Source organism: Pseudophryne corroboree, chromosome 12 (assembly GCF_028390025.1).
Source record: "Pseudophryne corroboree isolate aPseCor3 chromosome 12, aPseCor3.hap2, whole genome shotgun sequence".
NCBI classification, from domain to species: domain Eukaryota; kingdom Metazoa; phylum Chordata; class Amphibia; order Anura; family Myobatrachidae; genus Pseudophryne; species Pseudophryne corroboree.
In genome coordinates this window covers 15,859,512-15,878,575 of record NC_086455.1, presented here as the reverse complement: position 1 = coordinate 15,878,575, position 19,064 = coordinate 15,859,512, and the positions used below count along the sequence as shown (strand labels likewise).

General features: G+C 46.2%; 1 protein-coding gene across 2 annotated transcripts in view; it reads right to left on the bottom strand.

The window, feature by feature from the left end:
* Positions 1–19,064, bottom strand: part of BCAN (brevican) — a 78,942-nt gene that overhangs the window by 23,407 nt on the left and 36,471 nt on the right. For both annotated transcript variants that reach the window (XM_063947077.1, XM_063947078.1), the window contains exons 2-7: positions 12,099–12,183; positions 10,901–11,287; positions 5,030–5,204; positions 4,801–4,928; positions 3,282–3,575; positions 1,113–1,508 (exon numbers count right to left, since the gene is read on the bottom strand). In XM_063947077.1, the coding sequence (XP_063803147.1) occupies positions 1,113–1,508; positions 3,282–3,575; positions 4,801–4,928; positions 5,030–5,204; positions 10,901–11,287; positions 12,099–12,177 (1,459 nt within the window). In that variant the 5' untranslated portion in view covers positions 12,178–12,183. The remainder of the gene's footprint in view (positions 1–1,112; positions 1,509–3,281; positions 3,576–4,800; positions 4,929–5,029; positions 5,205–10,900; positions 11,288–12,098; positions 12,184–19,064) is intronic.

Genomic DNA, 19,064 nt, shown 5'->3' with positions numbered 1-19,064 from the left:
CCCTTCAGAATCTTATGTTTTATCTAACAACTTTAGACGCTATGCCAACATATAGGCGCTGATTCTGAGTTGGACAATGCTGCGACCGTGTTAGCGCATTTTGGCATAGTCGCGTCTGTGACTTTATGCTTATACTAGTATCAGCCCTTCCCCTGGCGTACAGCGCCTGAATGCGGAAGGGATGGGACGCCCACTTTGAGCGGCTGGAGTTGCATTGGACACACCGTTGGGATTTACACCAGCCCCATGTTAGGAGCAGAATCTTTGTCAGAGTATGGTCTCCAATGTGAGCACAGTGGGACGCATGCACTTCACCACTTTGAGACGCATGTGCAGTCGCCAGAAAATGACAACTTACAAGAACGTCGGCACTGTGTCAGAATCAGCCCCATAGAGTATATGATATCGTTGCATGTGCACTGATCAAACATCAATAAGAAATAACTTATTCATCCTATTAAATTAACAAGACAATATAGTTTAACAATTTCATAGCGAGGAAAGATGTGTAGTAAAACTATACACACGTTTAATGAGTACTGTACTTCTGATCAAGTGTCTTACTCGTTAAGATTTGTGGCCTATATAAGTTAATATTGACAGTGCATCTAAAAAATCTAACAAATTGCCAGCTAAATGATAAATTATAGCTTTGCTCTGTATTGCCTCAAACAGTTAATTATCCATAAGTTTAAATTAATTTATTTCCCATTAGAGGACATACCCAATTATAAAACTAAAATACTTAGTAGAGAGATAAAGTGGACGGAGATAAAGTAGCAACCAATCAGCTCCTAACTCTCATTTTTCAAACCTGTAACATGGCAGTTAGGAGCTGATTGATTGGTACTTTATGTCTCCAAGATTTGATCTCCCCCAGGGCCAGATGTACTAAGCTTGAAAAGTGATAAATATCACTGTGATAAGGCACCAGCCAATCGGCTCCTAACTGTCATTTTTCAAACACAGCCTGTGACATGGCAGTTAGGAGCCGATTGGCTGGTGCTTTATCACAGTGATATTTATCACTTTTCAAGCTTAGTACATCTGGCCCCCAAAGTGTTCTAATACTGGTCAGTGCAACTGAGTTCTTGATCCTGATGATGACATACCTGGAGACCTTTCTAGAATGGGCTTTGTGATGGCATCAGTCATTGTAGTGTCTTCACTTTCCTCAGAATTATCTTCAAATGGAGGAAAGCTTGCAATAGCAGGGGACAGATCCTCATCGCTGGCAAAACTTTCCACAGTCGGTGCTGGTGGGTGTGGTGGTGACTCTTGCTGGGCCTTGGGAACTGTTGCACTCTCCACATCTGCTACCTTTAGACTTGTGACATCCGTCTTGTTCAATGGTATAGAATCTACTGAACCCTGGGCTTCATTTTCTGCTTTCACTTCAGGCAGTTTCAATTCCTCAAAGCTTTCAGTAACTGTAATAACTTTTCCAACTCGTTCTCCTGGAGCTGGAAGACTTTCGTCAGATTCTTGTGTTGAGATGGAGCTTTTACCTGGAATACAAGATGGTGACTTATAGTATTGCAACTTACAGTAACACAATAGACTAAACAAAGTGTTCGTTTCGATCGGAAACTCTGGTTCATTTGATCTTAAACATATTTGGCATCGGCATAGAAAGTGGTCCTCCCCTGTAAGGCTAACCAGGGTATGAGGTTCTCTACCATGGGGTGTGATGATAAGCTAATTTAAAAACCATTATCATCTACTTTTATTATCCGACAATTACATACAGGAACAATGTCATCAGTATGATACTGTATATGAGAAATTAGAAAGTACCTCAGCAGACAAAAAAAAAAAGATCATAAAGAACCCTTTCACGAGGAGGTAAGGAAGGATGGTAGACAGATGGAAGAGAGTGTCATGCATGTTACAGATACTACACTAGAAGGGAGAAGACCAACCTGAGACAATGGAGGTGGATAGAAACAAGAGGATGGGGCAGGCGGAGTGTAAGGAGTGTTGATATGTCCTATAGGTGTAGAACAAAAGACACCAGCAGATTGTTAAATGGAGATGAGACTAAACAGTTTATCCTTAGGCAAGTTTGGAGGTTTATCTATCCAGAGTGCAGTACAGAGGAAGCGCCATGATATCAGAGACAGCGGTAGCGGTAATGCTGGCGGTGATACCCGTGGTAAGACCACCTAGGAAGAACATGTGCTGCACATCCTTGCAATACATCAGAGTCACAGACATCTAGGATTGAGTTGGGGCGTGGGTGTCACGCATGCACAGTAAAGGTTGCGAAAGCCACAAGCCCAAGATGGCTCCACACAAGCTCAGTAGTCGTCTTGGTGGCCATCTTGGTACAGGGAATGAAGCTTTCGCTTGAGGAGTAGCAACATGGAATCTGTGCAGTAGCGTACTCCACTTTCAACAATATGGCGGGTGACTATTTGTAGGCTGTTTCCTCAATAGGCAAGAATAATAAAGCCAGTTCAAATGGGCTGTGAAATTACAATTTTTACTCAAAGTGTTTACAAAACTCCACCAGATATGATATGATTCAGCATGAGTTGTAGTTTTGCTAAAAGTAGCAAAACTACAACTCTTTTTGCTAGCATGCGGGGGGTGCTGCCCAGCACAGGAGAAGGTCGCCCCACATGCCGGGTCTTCCTCTCCCGCTATCATGCGAACGCTACGCTCAGCAGCGAAGGGCTCGCATGATAAGGGTTACCCTGTGCCTGCGCAGCCTAACTGCGAAGGCAGACGACTACCCGCCATCTTTTGTGTCGCAGTGGCTGCATGTGACGTCACGCAGCCACTGCAGCTCACCCCGCTAACGGTCTGGATGCACTTGCGTTGTCCAGACCACGCCCCCTAAACATTGCATCGATGGCCACAAAACGCGGTGTCGACGACCCCCGCTGGCTCTTCAATTGCAATCACGTGCGATCGCAGTTTAAGACCTTGCACATACGCGCACCGCTATTTGCCGATTTCTGCAATTCTGAGGCTGATGCTGAATCAGCCCCATAGTGTACATTATTAAAGACTTTACACAGACTTAAATCAACATATGGTTCTCCATCATTTCTCTACACTCAGCACGTTCGTCACCCCCAGTAGATACAATGACCATCTGGACTTATTTTATGAACCTAGAACAAAACCTAATATTTGTCAAAAGGAATTCCTAAACTGCTATGTTATACAAAGTCACCACAGGCAAGGACATTCACATCTCAGAGATACATAAAGACTGAACCAATCTATCGACATCTTGAGTATATTGAAAAAATATCTATTGATTGATTTACCTGTAAAACAGTACACGTCGTACTTTGCCTGGGTATCTGGGAAGCCGGTCTGATTCCGGAACTGAAAGATAGTCTTGACCCCAGGTGAGTTCCCGCCGCACTTCTCTCTTGGCGTGACGATCGGGTATCGCACACTTCCATCAGACAGCCAGCCTGGGCTGCAGTGGTCCAGTCCGTCATTCCATGCAGCATAGAGCTGTCCTGTGGTGGCCAAATCAGAGTCTATTCTTCTACAGTGCTCTCTGGCTTCCTCCAGGGTGAATTTGTTGGGGGAAGAACCCAGAAATACCTCACCTAAACAGATGCAAAGGAGAATCGGCAAGCTCATCTAGAGTCACGTATTCCGTATGCTGGCTACAGGGAGTGACTTATATTTATATCTCCTTCTTTGTGATAGTAAATAATGTCTCCATCCACTTAGGGTCCAGCAGCTATGTGAGCTACAAGATGTCTTCCTCAGGCCTGCTATAACGTTATGTCATGGGCCTACTTGCGAGCCACATGCACAGTAGGCATATGTGTCATCTTTTTTTGCACTGCGCTTGCCTCTGAGGCGACATTCACATGTTTGCAGATATGTGAGGCTATTAATGTTGTAATATGTGTGTACAGGTGGCGGTGGTATGGCAGAGTGTATGTACACACTAGAAGATGCCCTGAGACAGTGAACAGTACTTAACCAGTGGGGTGGTTTATGTGGTAGCAATGTGACAGTACAACCGTACTCACAGTTATACACACACTGGTCATGGGTTGGGGCGGGGCATACAGCTCATCAGCTGACCCCTATGTATTAAGCCTTAGAGAGAGATAAAGTACCAACCAACCAGCTCCTAACTGTAATTTTTTCAAGCTTAGCCTGCAACATGGCAGTTAGGAGCTGATTGGCTGGTACTTTATCTCAGTCCACTTTATCTCTCTCCAAGGCTCAGTACATAGACTCCTGTGTGAGGGTAGTGGGTAACAGTGCAGCATCTCTGAATGGTTAATCACAGGTCTCACGGAGCTAAGTGGAAGACTTCTGTCTGTAGAGCACAGTGAAAAGATGGTGCCGTTTATAGGCAGTACAAGGTTCGGCGGCCATCTTGGTAATAGAATGAACCCTCCCTGGAGGATCTAATATGGAGTATGTGCAGTAGCGCTCTCCATCTACAACAATTCAGAGTATTATGGAAGTCAGTCGGATCTCCACATGTGGGTAAGTGGGAGTAGCTGAGCAGCAGAACTTAGCAGAAGCTTGCTGTGGCCATATAGATGAACTGCGCTCTATTCAGAGATAAGCAGATGCAAAGATCTGGCAATTTCAGATGACCCTTTTGCACCCAGGAAAGGGCTGGTGCAAATCAATGTTGATAGTGTTGACAGCTGCATTCATATGCTGATGTACTGTATAGGGGCAGGGCAGTTGCATAGATTCGGCCCGCTCTGAATACAGGCAGAAACCCACAGCTATTTCCAAGCAAGCAATCCATCTGTTTTGCGCACAAATCTGAATATCATTGCATAGAGGCAAAATTACCGTACAGTTCCTCCACATAGCAGTAAACATCGTACAAGTCATCGGGTTCCAGCACTCCGTAATTCCGCACTCCTGGGTATCCATCCATATCTCCATAGCAACCCTCTCGTGGTGTCTGGATGGGGTATCTGCAGGACAGAGAATGAAGAAGAACTGACCATTCGCTCATGGGGAACATTCAGAGTCTTGAAAGAGACTTCCAGAGGTGGGACTGTGTGATGGTTCTCACCTGACGGTCTGGTCAGCAATCCATCCAGCATCACACTGCTCATAGCCACTGTGGTAGGCGGCTAACAGCTGGTCTGCTGTGGCAATGTGGGCCTTGATTCGTGCACATGACTCTTGAGCCATGGGGAAAGTGTACGCATAACGGGTGGTCCCTTCACGATACAGGAACACAACACCTGAGGAACAGAGATACTTTACTGGGAACCAAAGTAACTGTAACAGAATCTATGGACCATGGGCCTGAGTTGGGAATAAAATTAAAAAGAGCAAGTAACAGTACAAATGGAACAAACCATGCTGCACTACAAAGGGTCTCCGGACTCCAGGTCGACAACAAAAAGGTCGACACACCTTATGTTGACGCCAATTGGTCGACACACCTTAGGTCGGCATGGACAAAAGGTCGACATGGACAAAATGTCGACAGGAACAATGTCGACATGGAAAAAGGTCGACATGAGTTTTTCACAAATTTTTTTTTTTTTGGGAACTTTTTCATACTTAACGATCCATGTGGACTACGATTGGAACGGTAATTTGTGCCGAGCGAAGTGAAGGCACCATGCCCAAAGCATGGCGAGCAAAGTGAGCCATGCGAGGGGACGCGGTGCACTAATTGGGGTTCCCGGTCACTCTACGAAGAAAACTACACCAAAAAAAACATCAAAAACTCACGTCGACCTTTTTCCATGTCGACCTTTTGTCCATGTCGACCTAAGTTGTGTCGACCAATTGTCATCGACCTAATGTGTGTCGACCTTTTTGTTGTCGACCTGGAGTCCCAGACCCCTGCAAAGGGAGCAAATACATTTATTGGTTGTTTTTGCGTGTAACCTCCAAATGCTACCTTTCAAGGACAAGATTGATAAGATCCGAGATGAGATGGTATACTGTTCCTCAGTCAGTGGCCTGCTCAATTCCCTACCTGAACCCTCTGGCATTTTCTCTTTATTTGATCCCACAAATGAAGAGGAAGTACAGTATCAACACTCTTCTCATCCTCCTACTCTACTACCTCTCCTCTTGATCCTATACCCTCAAAAATAAGTAAAGCTCTGTCTCCTGTGCTCATACCTACCTTAACTAACATCGGTAATCTCTCTCTCTCTCTCTCTCTACTGGTATCTTTCCTTCACCATCCAAGCATGCAGTGATTACTCCCATTCTGAAAAAAAAAAAAATCGTGACCCAAACTCTCTCAAACTACCGTCCCATCTCTCAGCACCCAAGCCCCTTGAGAGACCTGCCTACACTCGCCTCACACACTTTCTTAACTCACACAACTTATTAGACCCACTTCAGTCAGGCTTTCGTTCCCAACACTCCACAGAGACAGCACTGACTAAAGTAGTGAATGATCTGGTCACTTTGAAGTCCAAAGGCCATTACTCACTTCTTATTCTTCTAGATCTATCTGCTGTCTTTGACACTGTTGACCACTCTCTTCTCATACAAACAATACAATACCTAGGTCTTTAATACACAGCCCTTTCTTGGTTCCTACCCTACCTATCTAATCGCTCTTTCAGTGTCCGCTTCTCTGAATCCACCTCCTCTTCGCTACCTCTATCAGTTGGAGTACCGCAAGGCTCAGTCTTAGGTCCTCTGCTTTTCTCAATCTTCACCACATCTCTTGGAAAACTTTTGGATTTCAGTATCATCTGTACACGGATGATACTCAAATCTACCTATCCTCCCCAGATTTGTCACCATCTATATTGGTCCGCGTCCACTGAATGCCTTTCTGCCGTTTCCTCTTGGATGTCATGTCGCCACCTCAAACTTAATATTTCCAAAACAGAATAAATTATATTTCCACCGACAAATAGTAGTTACCAACCTGATATCTCTATCACTGTTGAGAACTCAACAATCAGTCATACCCCACAAGCTCGCTGCCCAGGTGTCATCCTCGACTCTGAACTGTCCTTTGTTCATTCCGTCTCAAAATCATGTTACATGCATCTAACAAACTTATCCAAAATACAACCATACAGTACCTTACACAAGACACTGCAAAAACTCTAATCCATGCTCTCATTATCTCCCGCATTGATTATTGCAATAGTCTTCTTACTAGTCTTACCAAAATCAGACTCTCACCACTACAATCCATTCTGAATGCAGCTGCGAGGCTAATCTTCCTCGCTAGATGTTCATCGTCTGCAGATCCGCTCTGTCAGTCCCTCCATTGGTTACCTGTTTTCTACCGTATTAAATATAAAATACTTTTACTTACACACAAGGCCATTAACCATATTACACCAATGTACATCTCTTTGCTTATTTCAAAATATCTCGTAACCTGACCTCTTCGCTCTTCACAAGATCTGCGTCTCTCATCCACACTCATTGCTCCCTCCCATTCACGATTGCAGGACTTTCTTCGGGCTGCACCCACTCTGTAGAATTCACAACTACACACAATAAGATTCTCCTCTAGTCTTCAAGCGTTCCCTAAAAACTCACCTCTTCAGACAGCTTATCACATTCAGAAATGCTCACATAACCTTCAGAAATGTCTTATCCAATGACATCCCCACTGTACAGTCCACACATATCCTCCACGCAGTGGCAGAACATGCGCCAGTGCAACCAGTGCATTGCACTGGGGCCCAACGCAGTGAAGGTGCCCAAAGCTGCTGGCTTCATAATGAGTCACATTGGCTCATTACGATGCCGCCCGAACCTTCTCCACTTGCCGCCAGTAACATCGCGCAGCACGCCAGCAGTAGTTTAGGCTGAGCTGCTGTCAGCTCTATTACACTCTGGCTGGAAGAAGAGGAGGGGCCACAATCCCCGCTCCTCAGTCCCTCCCCGATTGCTCTGACCTGCGACCCGGCTTCCATCGGATCTGCTCTGCTTGAGGCTGTCCTGCTTGCCGTCCGCATCGGGAATCTTATGATCGCCCCCAGCGTTAAGCCCCAAGATGGAGCTGTTTTCAATGCGCTGCAGTTTTGGTTGCAGGTAAGCACTGCAAATTGTAATATTTATATCACACTGCCTGTCTATGTCACCCCTCCCTGGTGTCACCCTGTCACCTCTCCCTGGCAGCACCCTGCCTCTCCCTGTCACCCCTCCCTTGTGTCACCCTGCCTCTCCCTGTCACCCCTCCCTGGCAGCACCCTGCCTCTCCCTGTCACCCCTCCCTTGTGTCACCCTGCCTCTCCCTGTCACCCCTCCCTGGCAGCACCCTGCCTCTCCCTGTCACCCCTCCCTTGTGTCACCCTGACTCTCCCTGTCACCCCTCCCTGGCAGCACCCTGCCTCTCCCTGTCACCCCTCCCTGGCGTCACCCTCTCACCGCTCCCTGGTGTCACCCTGTCACCTCTCCCTGGCAGCACCCTGCCTCTCCCTGTCACCCCTCCCTGGTGTCACCCTGCCTCTCCCTGTCACCCCTCCCTGGTGTCACCCTGTCACCTCTCCCTGGCAGCACCCTGCCTCTCCCTGTCACCCCTCCCTGGTGTCACCCTGCCTCTCCCTGTCACGCCTCCCTGGTGTCACCCTGTCACCTCTCCCTGGCAACACCCTGCCTCTCCCTGTCACCCCTCCCTGGCGTCACCCTGTCACCTCTCCCTGGTGTCACCCTGCTTCTCCCTGTCACCACTTCTTGGTGTCACCCTGCCTCTCTCTGTCACCCCTCCCTGGTGTCACCCTGCCTCTCCCTGTCACCCCTCCCTGGTGTCACCCTGACACCTCTCCCTGGCATCACGATTCCTCTCCGTCACCTCTCCCTAGCGTCACGCTGCCTCTCCCTGTCACCTCTCCCTGGTGTCATGCTGGCTCTCCCTATCACCTCTCCTGGCGGCATGCTGCTCTCCGTAACCTCCTGCTGTGTGGCATATTATGAAGTAGGGGTAGGAACGGGGCGAAGGAGGGGGGCCCAAAGCATATTTTTGCACCTGGGCCCACCACTCACAAGTTCCGCCACTGCCTCCGAATATTCTCTTTCTTCACTTTCCCGTCCTCCTGACCCCACACCAACATTGCTGTGTGACCATATCATACAGCCCACCAAGAACCTTTGCAATCTGGGGGACCATTATGCAATAGATAGCACCTGTCCTTGTGCATACATGCCTACTTCCCTATAGATTGTAAACTTGCAAGCAGGGCCCTCCTACCTCTATGACTGTCTGTTATTAGCCAGTTTTATTTTATCACTTGTTTCCAATTGTAAAGCGCAGCGGGATCTGCTGCGCTATATAAGAAACTGTTAATAATAACATAATAATAGTACATGCTGGGCAGCTTTATTTTTACACTGCAATTTAGATGTGTTAGGACGCACCCCTCCCAAAATCTCTCTGCACATGTTACATCTGCCCGACCTGCAGTGCAACCTGGTTTTACCAAGGTGCAAAGTTACTTGCCCTTTCTTACTGTAATCCCAACTCAGAATCTGCCCCGTGTTAGCTAAGCAGAACCTATTGCAAAACATGCGAAATCTTTTGTCTATTACTAAGTGTATAAGATCTAGAATTGGTCTTGTTTGAACATGTTCAAGAGTAACAAACAACTTCGTAAAGCACTATTTCCTTTCACTCACTCCACAGCTTCCAGAAGTCTCTGTGAGGTCTCCAGAGATGTACCATTGGTGTTGACCCATCACCCATGGCCACACTCTTCAACAGTCTAACATGTGAAGTGATACCTCTGATTCCTGTCTACCAGCACAGAATTACCCTCAATTAACTCCAACTGATAAAAACACCTCCTATAATACAACGTCCTTTTTCACACACCTTTTAAAAATACTGTGGAGTTTCTAGATTTAGGACCTCTTTTGAGCAGCTTAACATAATATCAGTTATATGGTATGCGGTCAATATGCCAGCTGTCGGGATCCTGGCATTCTAAATACCGACGCCGGAATCCCGACACCCGTTGGAATCCCGACGTCAGTACTCCAAAAGGGCCAGGAGACCAACACCGGAAACCCAACAGTCGGCTTCCCTACCATAGGACCAGCAGACAGCGGGTTAGGTTTAGGTACAGGAAGGGTGGGTTAGGTTTAGGTGGCGGGGGGAGGTTAGGGTTAAGCTGCGGGGAGAGAGGGTTAGTGTTAGGCACCCTCGGGGGAGGTTAGAGTCAGGCTGCGGGGGAGGGTGTGTTAGGTTTAGGCAGCAGGGGGAGGGGGGGAATTAGGTTTAGGTAACTCTAGGGGAGGGGGGTTAGGGTCAGGCGCTAAAGGGGGAGGTTAGGTTTAGGCTGCAGGACCAGAGGGTTACGGAGTAGGGGAGAGTGGGGAATACCATCTAATCACCCCTTTCGGGATTGAGATCATCGGGATCCCGGCGTCGGTATTATGAACGACGGGATCCCATGGGCCGGTAATTCCTACTGAATCCATATCGAACATATGGGTAAGGAGATTGTTCTAGGGGGAAAATCTAGGGCTGTATATTTCAACTTAACTTTTAGCCAAAAGTTTTTTAATCCAAATGGTTTAACAAGTATCATCTCTTATTGCACCATTCGCTTTTATACAATTGCCTCTTTTTTAACACACCCAATGGGAGCTACTGTATATTTACCTGTTTGTGTTTGTAGTTTCCTTATAGTCTGAGATTGTACTGGGCAGTGGGTTTTGAAAAGTGACTAATTTCAATGACAGTCCTTCCTACGTGTACGTGGACCATCCTTACTAAACTGATTTATTCATGATTACTATAAAGTGGTCTGTGTGCATATCACCACAGGACTCTGGAGAACTGTAGAAGTGTGTCTTTACTAGCTGCAAGTCATGTTGAATAATGGTTGCAGCAGCACTTCCTGCATTGTACAAGCATATTGCGTTACTAAATGCCGCTGTGCTGGCGATCATTGGCGGGATGCATCGCATGCAAAATCCTTGGTATTAGGGACCTTACCTTTCACCTTTACTTCCACCATGGCAGAGTCGTCTTCGATCCCGTGTTGCACGTGGCAGCGGTAAATCCCAGAGTCGTTGCTTATCAGCTCTCTCAGGACTAAGGTGACATTATAGGCTGAGGATGAGTAGTGGGGCAGGGAGGCGCGTGATCTGTACCCCTCACTGATCTTCACTTTGTGGCCCCGGGCCACCAAGATTTCCACCTCTTTCCCACTGGAGATAAAGGTCCATTTCACCCGAGGGGTGGCCAACACCGCACGTCGACCGGCACTGACACCTTCCGGGGGTGACTGGTACGTGATGTGGCATGGAATGGTGAGTGTGCCAGACAACACTGCTTTGGTAGTAGAATTTTCAATCTTCACCCTTAAACTCTTCTTTTCCTCTGGATGGGAAAAAAACCATGGTATTTAATAATGAAAGTCTATGCCTTGGCGTAACCCCAAACCAAACCACATTTTGCCATCCACAGGACGGTATACCACCCAAATGAACACATCTCACTACTCAGCACAGACATTGAAGAAGATGGAAAATGTAGCTCACTGCACTCATGGGCTGTTATTAGTTATAAAACCACCATTAAAGTAGACCTGTCATCTAAACCAAGGTTCTGTAAAACATCAGAGACTAAAAAAACAGAACGGAACTGCAGCTATAAATGTCAAATTTGTCTTCCCAAAGCTATTATGGCATGGGCCAGATTTCAATTTCATGTCTGCTACAACTGGCATATGGTTGGGCTGTCAGCAAACAGAGAAAACAAAGGGAAAGTTACAAATCAAATAATTGCTATACATTGAATATGATCTTTAGGTAAGTTTGTAGGTATTTGCTCCACAGAGCTACTGTATGCTCTGTGTTCCAGCCCCTAGCAAAAAACAAATCTATATATTTGGTTATCCAATGCCATCGATGGAGGGAAACCATCTGGTTCCCCCCCATCAATGGCAGAAGTATTCTACATCGACCAAAACCATCAATTATTAGTAATCATCGATGGTTGATGTCCATCCCTAGTTCATGTGGCAGGGGGACCCAAGTGTATGGAGTGGGCACCAGAGGGATTTAATGGGGACAGCGAAGCGAGATACCTCATTCTACTGTTCAGTGAGGTTGGAGGGTGAGGTGAAAGGATGGCAAGCAATATTCATGGCCTAGTCTCAGTTATGAAGTAAGAGGAGACAAAACTTAACTTGAATTTTCTTCAACATTGGAGGTTAAAGCATGGGAAGCGAGAGCCAGCACTATGAGGGGCAGCAAGCTTATCTTCATGTCCACCTGTGGAAGAAGTGAATATTCATCAGTGAGCATAATACTGTATTATATGCAGGATGTACACCCAAACTGACAATGTTATGCATAGTTTTTGGATATTAGAAAGAACATCTGTATATTATTTGCACAGTGGTACTAGCAGAAATATGGATGAGCAACAATACCATGACACTTTATTAAAGACTCTAAAGATATCAGAAGCAATTTTGGCCTATATGTATGGGTTCAGTATGATGCCGACCGTCAATATACCGACCTGTGTTTTGGCCACTGTGTCTCTGATATTTCTCCTGTGTCAGTGCCAATCTCAGGAAAAGCCTAAATTAACGTATAGACAAGACTTGTTGGTCAACTGAGTATTGGTGAGCATGTCTAGTTGACCTCTAAGGGAAAGGTGTCTACTAAAAGTGAAGACCTTCATTGGCCTGGTTCTAGAGGTTCTAAGCTTGGTCTACAGTTCTGCCAATGCTGCCCCACGCCTTTATTCAGAAGTACTCCTCAAACATGGAAAGAACAGCTGTTTGCGAGCACAACACTCAAGTAGATGCATTTGTGCAAACTGTGAGGCAACATCAAGCATCTTTTATCTGTGATTGACCATTCATGATCATCATACTTCTTACTGGTAGCAGATTATTAAAAGATAAGGTGTAAAATAGTCATGAGACCTGGCATTGACCGACTAGCAATGTGCACAGAGGTTTAATGTAAGTATGCAATTCGGAACGTTCACCATAATCCTACAGAGACCCTCATTCATCTTATAATGATCACCTGAGGAAATGACAGTTTTCCCCTGTAGTAATATTTCTTTATGTTCGTCCTAGTATTCCCATAGCCTTGCCATGTGTAATGAATGGGCTCGGGGCAGGGAGGATTGGCCACCTTACAATAGTAAGGCTGTCATCAATAGGCCACCAAACCATAGATTGAAAATGGAGGGGGCGAGGCATCTTTAAAATTCTGTTCACGCAAGTTACGATGTGAAAATCTTCAGTCCTTATTATGTCTCAGGCCGAGAATCAATGCTGAGAATCACAAAGGGGCTTTCTTGGAAGGAATGAATGATGAAAACAGACTGCGTCCTTGTGCCTCCCCCCCACCCCACCCCATTTCTTTGCTGAGCAGTAAAACTTTGAAGGAGCTTGGTGACGCAGTGTCTCCATGTAGCGTCCTGTTAGTGAGAAAGAAATGGTTCTGTCTCCAACATAATAGAGTAGGAGGAGATTGGGGCTGGCTATACAACTCTGTTACACAGGAAGGGTATTCCGGGGCGGGCTTGATGAGGGAAGATTCTGATGGGTGAAATCTAACATTGAGAAAAAAGATCAGAAGGGGCAGGGGAAATAAAGTAAAAAACTCTGTATATGAAATACAGATGTACTAAGCCTTGGGCAGTGGATAGACATAAAGTACCAGACAGTCAGTTGTAGCATCTGTCCATTTACGGGGGGGATACCTGCAAAATATAGGCATCCCCAGGGGTTACGCAGCTGATATTAGATATTGCCACGAATAGCGTTGATAACAAATTATAATTATCAGGTCTTAAAACCAATAATTGCTAAATTGACCCCTCAGTATCTGTTTCCCTTAAATATCTGCATAGTGCCACTTCTATGGTACCTTTATAAATTTTACAGTGACTCCATAGCGCAGTGGTTCCCAAACACGGTCCTCACCCCAACAGTCCAGGTTTTAGGGATATCCCTGCTTGTGCATAGATTGTATATTCGTATTGACTGAGGTACTAATTAAGTCACTACTTGCACCTAAGCATGGATATCCTCAAAACCTGGACTGTTGGGGTGCCTTGAGGACTGCGTTTGGGAACCACTGACATAGTGGTAAAGAAAAGAGATATTGCAAAAAATACAGAGGAGGATGGGGTAACTATTCTGCAATTGGCGTGGGAATATTTTCCTTGGGTACTCAGCTGCTGCTGAGCTGGTGCATCCCTGCAGGTTTTGCATGTTACTATTATGGTGAAAGCCCTATGCCGCCCATTAGGGCATCTTTATGAAATTTGATAATGCATTTTTTTTGCATTGAGAAAACCACATTTACGTGTTTTGCTAAATATAAGGAATTACATTCTATAGTTTATCAATACTGGAAAACTTCGGGCGGTCCATGAAAATGAAAGCACATGGCAGCTATTATATTTGTGTGTTGTATGAAGTTTTATTTATTTTTTTTAGTTTTTTTATTAACAGCTATCGAAACTGATTAAGGTTATAGATCAGGCAGTAGGCTCCCACTCAACCCAACTGAGACAGCAACTGTGTGGAACTAGCGCCCTTGAGTGAGCGTCCACTACCGGTAGGAAATAAATAAACCCGCTCCGGCTCAGCTGCAATAGCATGGGCAAGGCTTTCTTGTCCAAGTTACCAGGATGCTATTGCTGGGGGAAGTGTGGAGAATGCCTTTATTACACGTGGCGCATGTGTGTGTTTTAAGCTCTGTTTAACTTTGGGCAATGAGCACCTAGAAATAGGCCTCTCCGACTAAATGTATACTGAGGACTGATAGCTGACAGTTGACACACATGATAAATGACAAAAAGAAAGCCCTTAAAAATGCCTTTTCTGTGTCTGACCTTTGTCTTATATCAATAATGAGACAAAGCAGTGGCGGAACTAGCGAGCGGTGGGCCCATGTGCGACAAAATGGCTTGGGGCCCCCCCCCCATCCCATCCAAGTCCACCCCCTCACCCCTGGAGAGGATCTGGTGAGGGGGACCTGCTCAGGGCCAGAGAAATGGATACCTAGCAACAGTGCCGTAACTAGACATTTTAGCACTGTGTGCAAGAAACAGCATTGGAGCCCCACCCCTGCATGCAAAACAGGGGCAGTGCTCGCCATAGGCGCGCGCAAAAATACATAGTGGCGTGGCTTCGTGGGGAAGGGGTGTGGCCACAAAATAATACCAATTCATAAAACGGTGCACAGTAGTCTCCATTATTCAAATTATGCCGCACAGTAGCACCACTACACCAGGTAGAGACCCTTTTACACCTTACGGCGGACAGATTCCTCTTTTTACACATTACAGCAGACAGCGTCCCCTTTTTACACATTACGGCAGACAGCGTCCCCCTTTTTTACACATAACGGCAGACAGCGTGCCCTTTTTACACATAACGGCAGACAGTGTGCACTTGTTACACATAGCGGCAGACAGCGTGCCCTTGTTACACATAGCGGCAGACAGCGTACACTTTTTACAAATAACGGCAGACAGCGTGCCCTTGTTACACATAGCGGCAGACAGCGTGCCCTTGTTACACATAGCGGCAGACAGCGTACACTTTTTACAAATAACGGCAGACAGCGTGCCGTTGTTAAACATAGCGGCAGGCAGCGTACACTTTTTACAAATAACGGCAGACAGCGTGCCCTTGTTAAACATAGCGGCAGACAGCGTACACTTTTTTCACATAACGGCAGACAGCGTGCCCTTGTTAAACATAGCGGCAGACAGCGTACACTTTTTTCACATAACGGCAGACAGCGTGCCCTTGTTAAACATAGCGGCAGACAGCGTACACTTTTTTCACATAACGGCAGACAGCGTGCCCTTGTTAAACATAACGGCAGACAGCGTACACTTTTTTCACATAACGGCAGACAGCGTGCCCTTGTTAAACATAACGGTAGACAGCGTACACTTTTTACACGTAACGGCAGACAGCGTGCCCTTTTTACACATAATGGCAGACAGCGTCCCCTTTTTACACATTACGGCAGACAGCGTGCTCTTTTTACACATAATGGCAGACAGCGTCCCCTTTTTACACATTACGGCAGACAGCGTGCCCTTGTTACACATTACGGCAGGCAGATTCCCCCTTGTTACATATTGCGGCAGGCAGATTCCCCCTTTTTACACATTGCGACAGGCAGATTCCCCGTTTTTACACATTGTGGCAGGCAGATTCCCCGTTTTTACACATTGCGGAACACAGTCCCCCTTTTTTGTAGGAAAGAAAGAAAAAGAAAGAAAGAAAGAAAGAAAGAAAGAAAGAAAGGACAGAAAGAAAGAATAATTATACTTACCCTCTCCGCTGGCTCAGGCTCCTCGGTGCAGCGTCAGACGATTCCCGGGCAGCAGTAGAGGAGGTGGAGGAGGGAGGTGGAGGAGGGAGCCGCAGCAGCGCTGTGTTATTGGTGGAGGCGCTGCTGCCCCTCTGCTCCACTATAGGCTGTTCTCGGAAGACAGCCTATAGTGAAGCAGAGGGGCAGCAGCAGCAGCAGCGCCTCCACCAGTAGTAAAGCGCTGCTGCGGCTCCCTCCTCCTCCTCCTCCTTCCCCCGTACCGCTGCTCCTCTCATATACGGGCGGCTGTGCGCTGCGGGCAGCGGTTGCCCGCAGCGCACAGCGGCATGTAATGAGTCAGTTTGACTCATTACATGCTTGGGCCCCTGGACAGAGGCGGGCCCCAGTGCAACGCACTGGTTGCACTGGCGGTAGTTCCGCCTCTGAGACAAAGCTTAAGTGTGGCCAGACCTGGAGAGTCATAGGATATCCAAGCAGTGCCTCCGATATTTGAGACTCTGATTTATAGTTTTGGTTTATTAAAATGATGCTTGGCAAATGATCCACTTATATTATATTCAGAATTGAAAACCCTCGCCCTCCACAAAAAAAGCCGATTAAAAAAAAAAACTTTTTACAAAATAATACGTCATTAATTTTAATTTTTAATGGAATTCGTTTTTAAGAAAATAAAAAAGACAATTATAGTCAAAAGCAACTTTTTTAAGGGACTTTAAATACCAGAATATTTATTTTTCTGCCCTTTGGGTCCTGATACGACACACGCAAAACTCTGCTGGAAGGTTTCGCTCCTCTCTATTCATAATTATCATGTGACATGGTCATAAATGAGAAATACCTAATTATGAAAAACAAAGAAATCAACACATGCTATTTTCCTTTTAAATAAGTCACTACATACAGTATGTAGTATTACTAAGGTGCAGTTACTTAGTCCAGTTCTCTTTTGTTTTACTCCCACCTCAGAATTAGGCTCTTTGAACCAAACCTGTTCTATTTACTAATTTGATCTTTCATCTGTGCACTTTTGTCATCACCACTATCATCATATTAAATTCAACTTGGCCAGAAGGCTACAAGTACAGTATTTAAAAGTAACATGTGCAGAGAGCTAGATGTGGGTGGGGTGTGTTCAATCTGCAATCTAAATTGCAGTGTAAAAATAAAGCAGACAGTATTTACCCTGCACAGAAACAAAATAACCCACCCAAATCTAACTCTCTCTGCACATGTTATATCTGCCTCCCCTGCAGTGCACATGGTTTTGCCCAACTGCTAACAAAGTTCCTCATGCGATCAACTCAGAATTACCCCCTAAATGCAAAAGCCCTCACTCACTCACTCACTCACTCACTCACTCACTCACTCATCACTAATTCTCTTACTTCTTGATATGTTAGGAAGATGAAATGTAACATAGAAATTCTTCAGGTGGGAAATAGGAAAACAACGTAATTAGAATTTTAATAAACCTTCCCTAAGGGGATGAAAAGGGGGTGGCATAATGACGTCATTACCGATGCGTGGCTTGCATTGCATGAACGATAATGTCCAAATGGACAATTGGATCAAAATTTGGATTGCACCCCCAGTGTATAGAATTGAATAAACTACAAATATGGTCCTGTCCCTTTTTACCGTATCTGCTACGGGTGCTCCTCGGGTAACGCCAAGAACCATGGATTGATATTTACTTACATTAAGACGTCTCAAATTTACACCTCTATAGATTTACCACATTTTTAACACTCATTTATATTTACAACCGTGAAAATCAGAAAATCCCCTGCAAAAAACTGTTTAGTTCTAACGGTTATTCGTTATGCATTTGGAGCAGAAGTTGTCATCGGCCATTAGGGATTTAAGGGTTATGGTGTCTGACCCCTTCTAACAGTACCCGTCCCAGCACTAATCCTCCAGGATACAGGATACAGGACTAGGACTGGTGTAGGTCTATTGGCCGAATTTAGACCTCATTGCAGCCTCAAAATTTTTCTCTAATGCGCAAAACCATGTGCACTGCAGGTGGGGCAGATATAACATGTGCAGAGAGAGTTACACTTGGATGGGGTGCAGGGCCGTTTCTTGGGGCAGGCGAGCAGTGCAACCGCACTGGGCGCCCGCCGCGGCACTAACTGTGGCTCCCTGCTTCCCCCTCCTATTTCTCCCTGAGTAACCCGCTCGGGGGGCGGAGTTTCACGGAATGACGCGGTTGCGTCGTTACGTCACGACGCACAACCCCGTCACTCCGCGAAACTCCCCCCACCCCCGAGCGGAGTACAGAGGGGGATCCAAGTTAGGAAGAGGGAAAGGCTGGCGCGAGGAGCGACTGGTGAGGCGGGTCGAAGAGCGGTAATCACCTCTGTAAGTATTCTCTCTCTCTCTCAATGTGTAAAATGGGGACACCGGCCGTAATGTGTGAAATGGGGACTCTTGCCTGCCGTAGTGTGGGGATTTAATGTATCAAGGGCATTGCGGTGTGTGGCATAATATGGTGCAGGGGGCATTACTGTGTGGGGCTTAATATGGTAGAATTTTTTTTTCCTGTGGTGGTCGTGATCTGTTGGAGCAGGGTCAAAAACTGGATTGTGAGGTAGTCTTTTCAGACGAGGCCATGCCCATTTAAATGAGGCCACACCCATTTAGATGAGGCCACGCCCCCCTGCCGGGAGCGCGCGCTAGATTTTTTTTATCCAGGTGTGTGTGTGTGTTTGGGGGGGGGGGGGGGGGGGGGGGACACATTTTTTTATGTCATGGGGGGGGGGGGGGGCGCGCATTTTTAAATCTCGCACTGGGAGCCAAATTGGCTAGAAACAGCCCTGGTG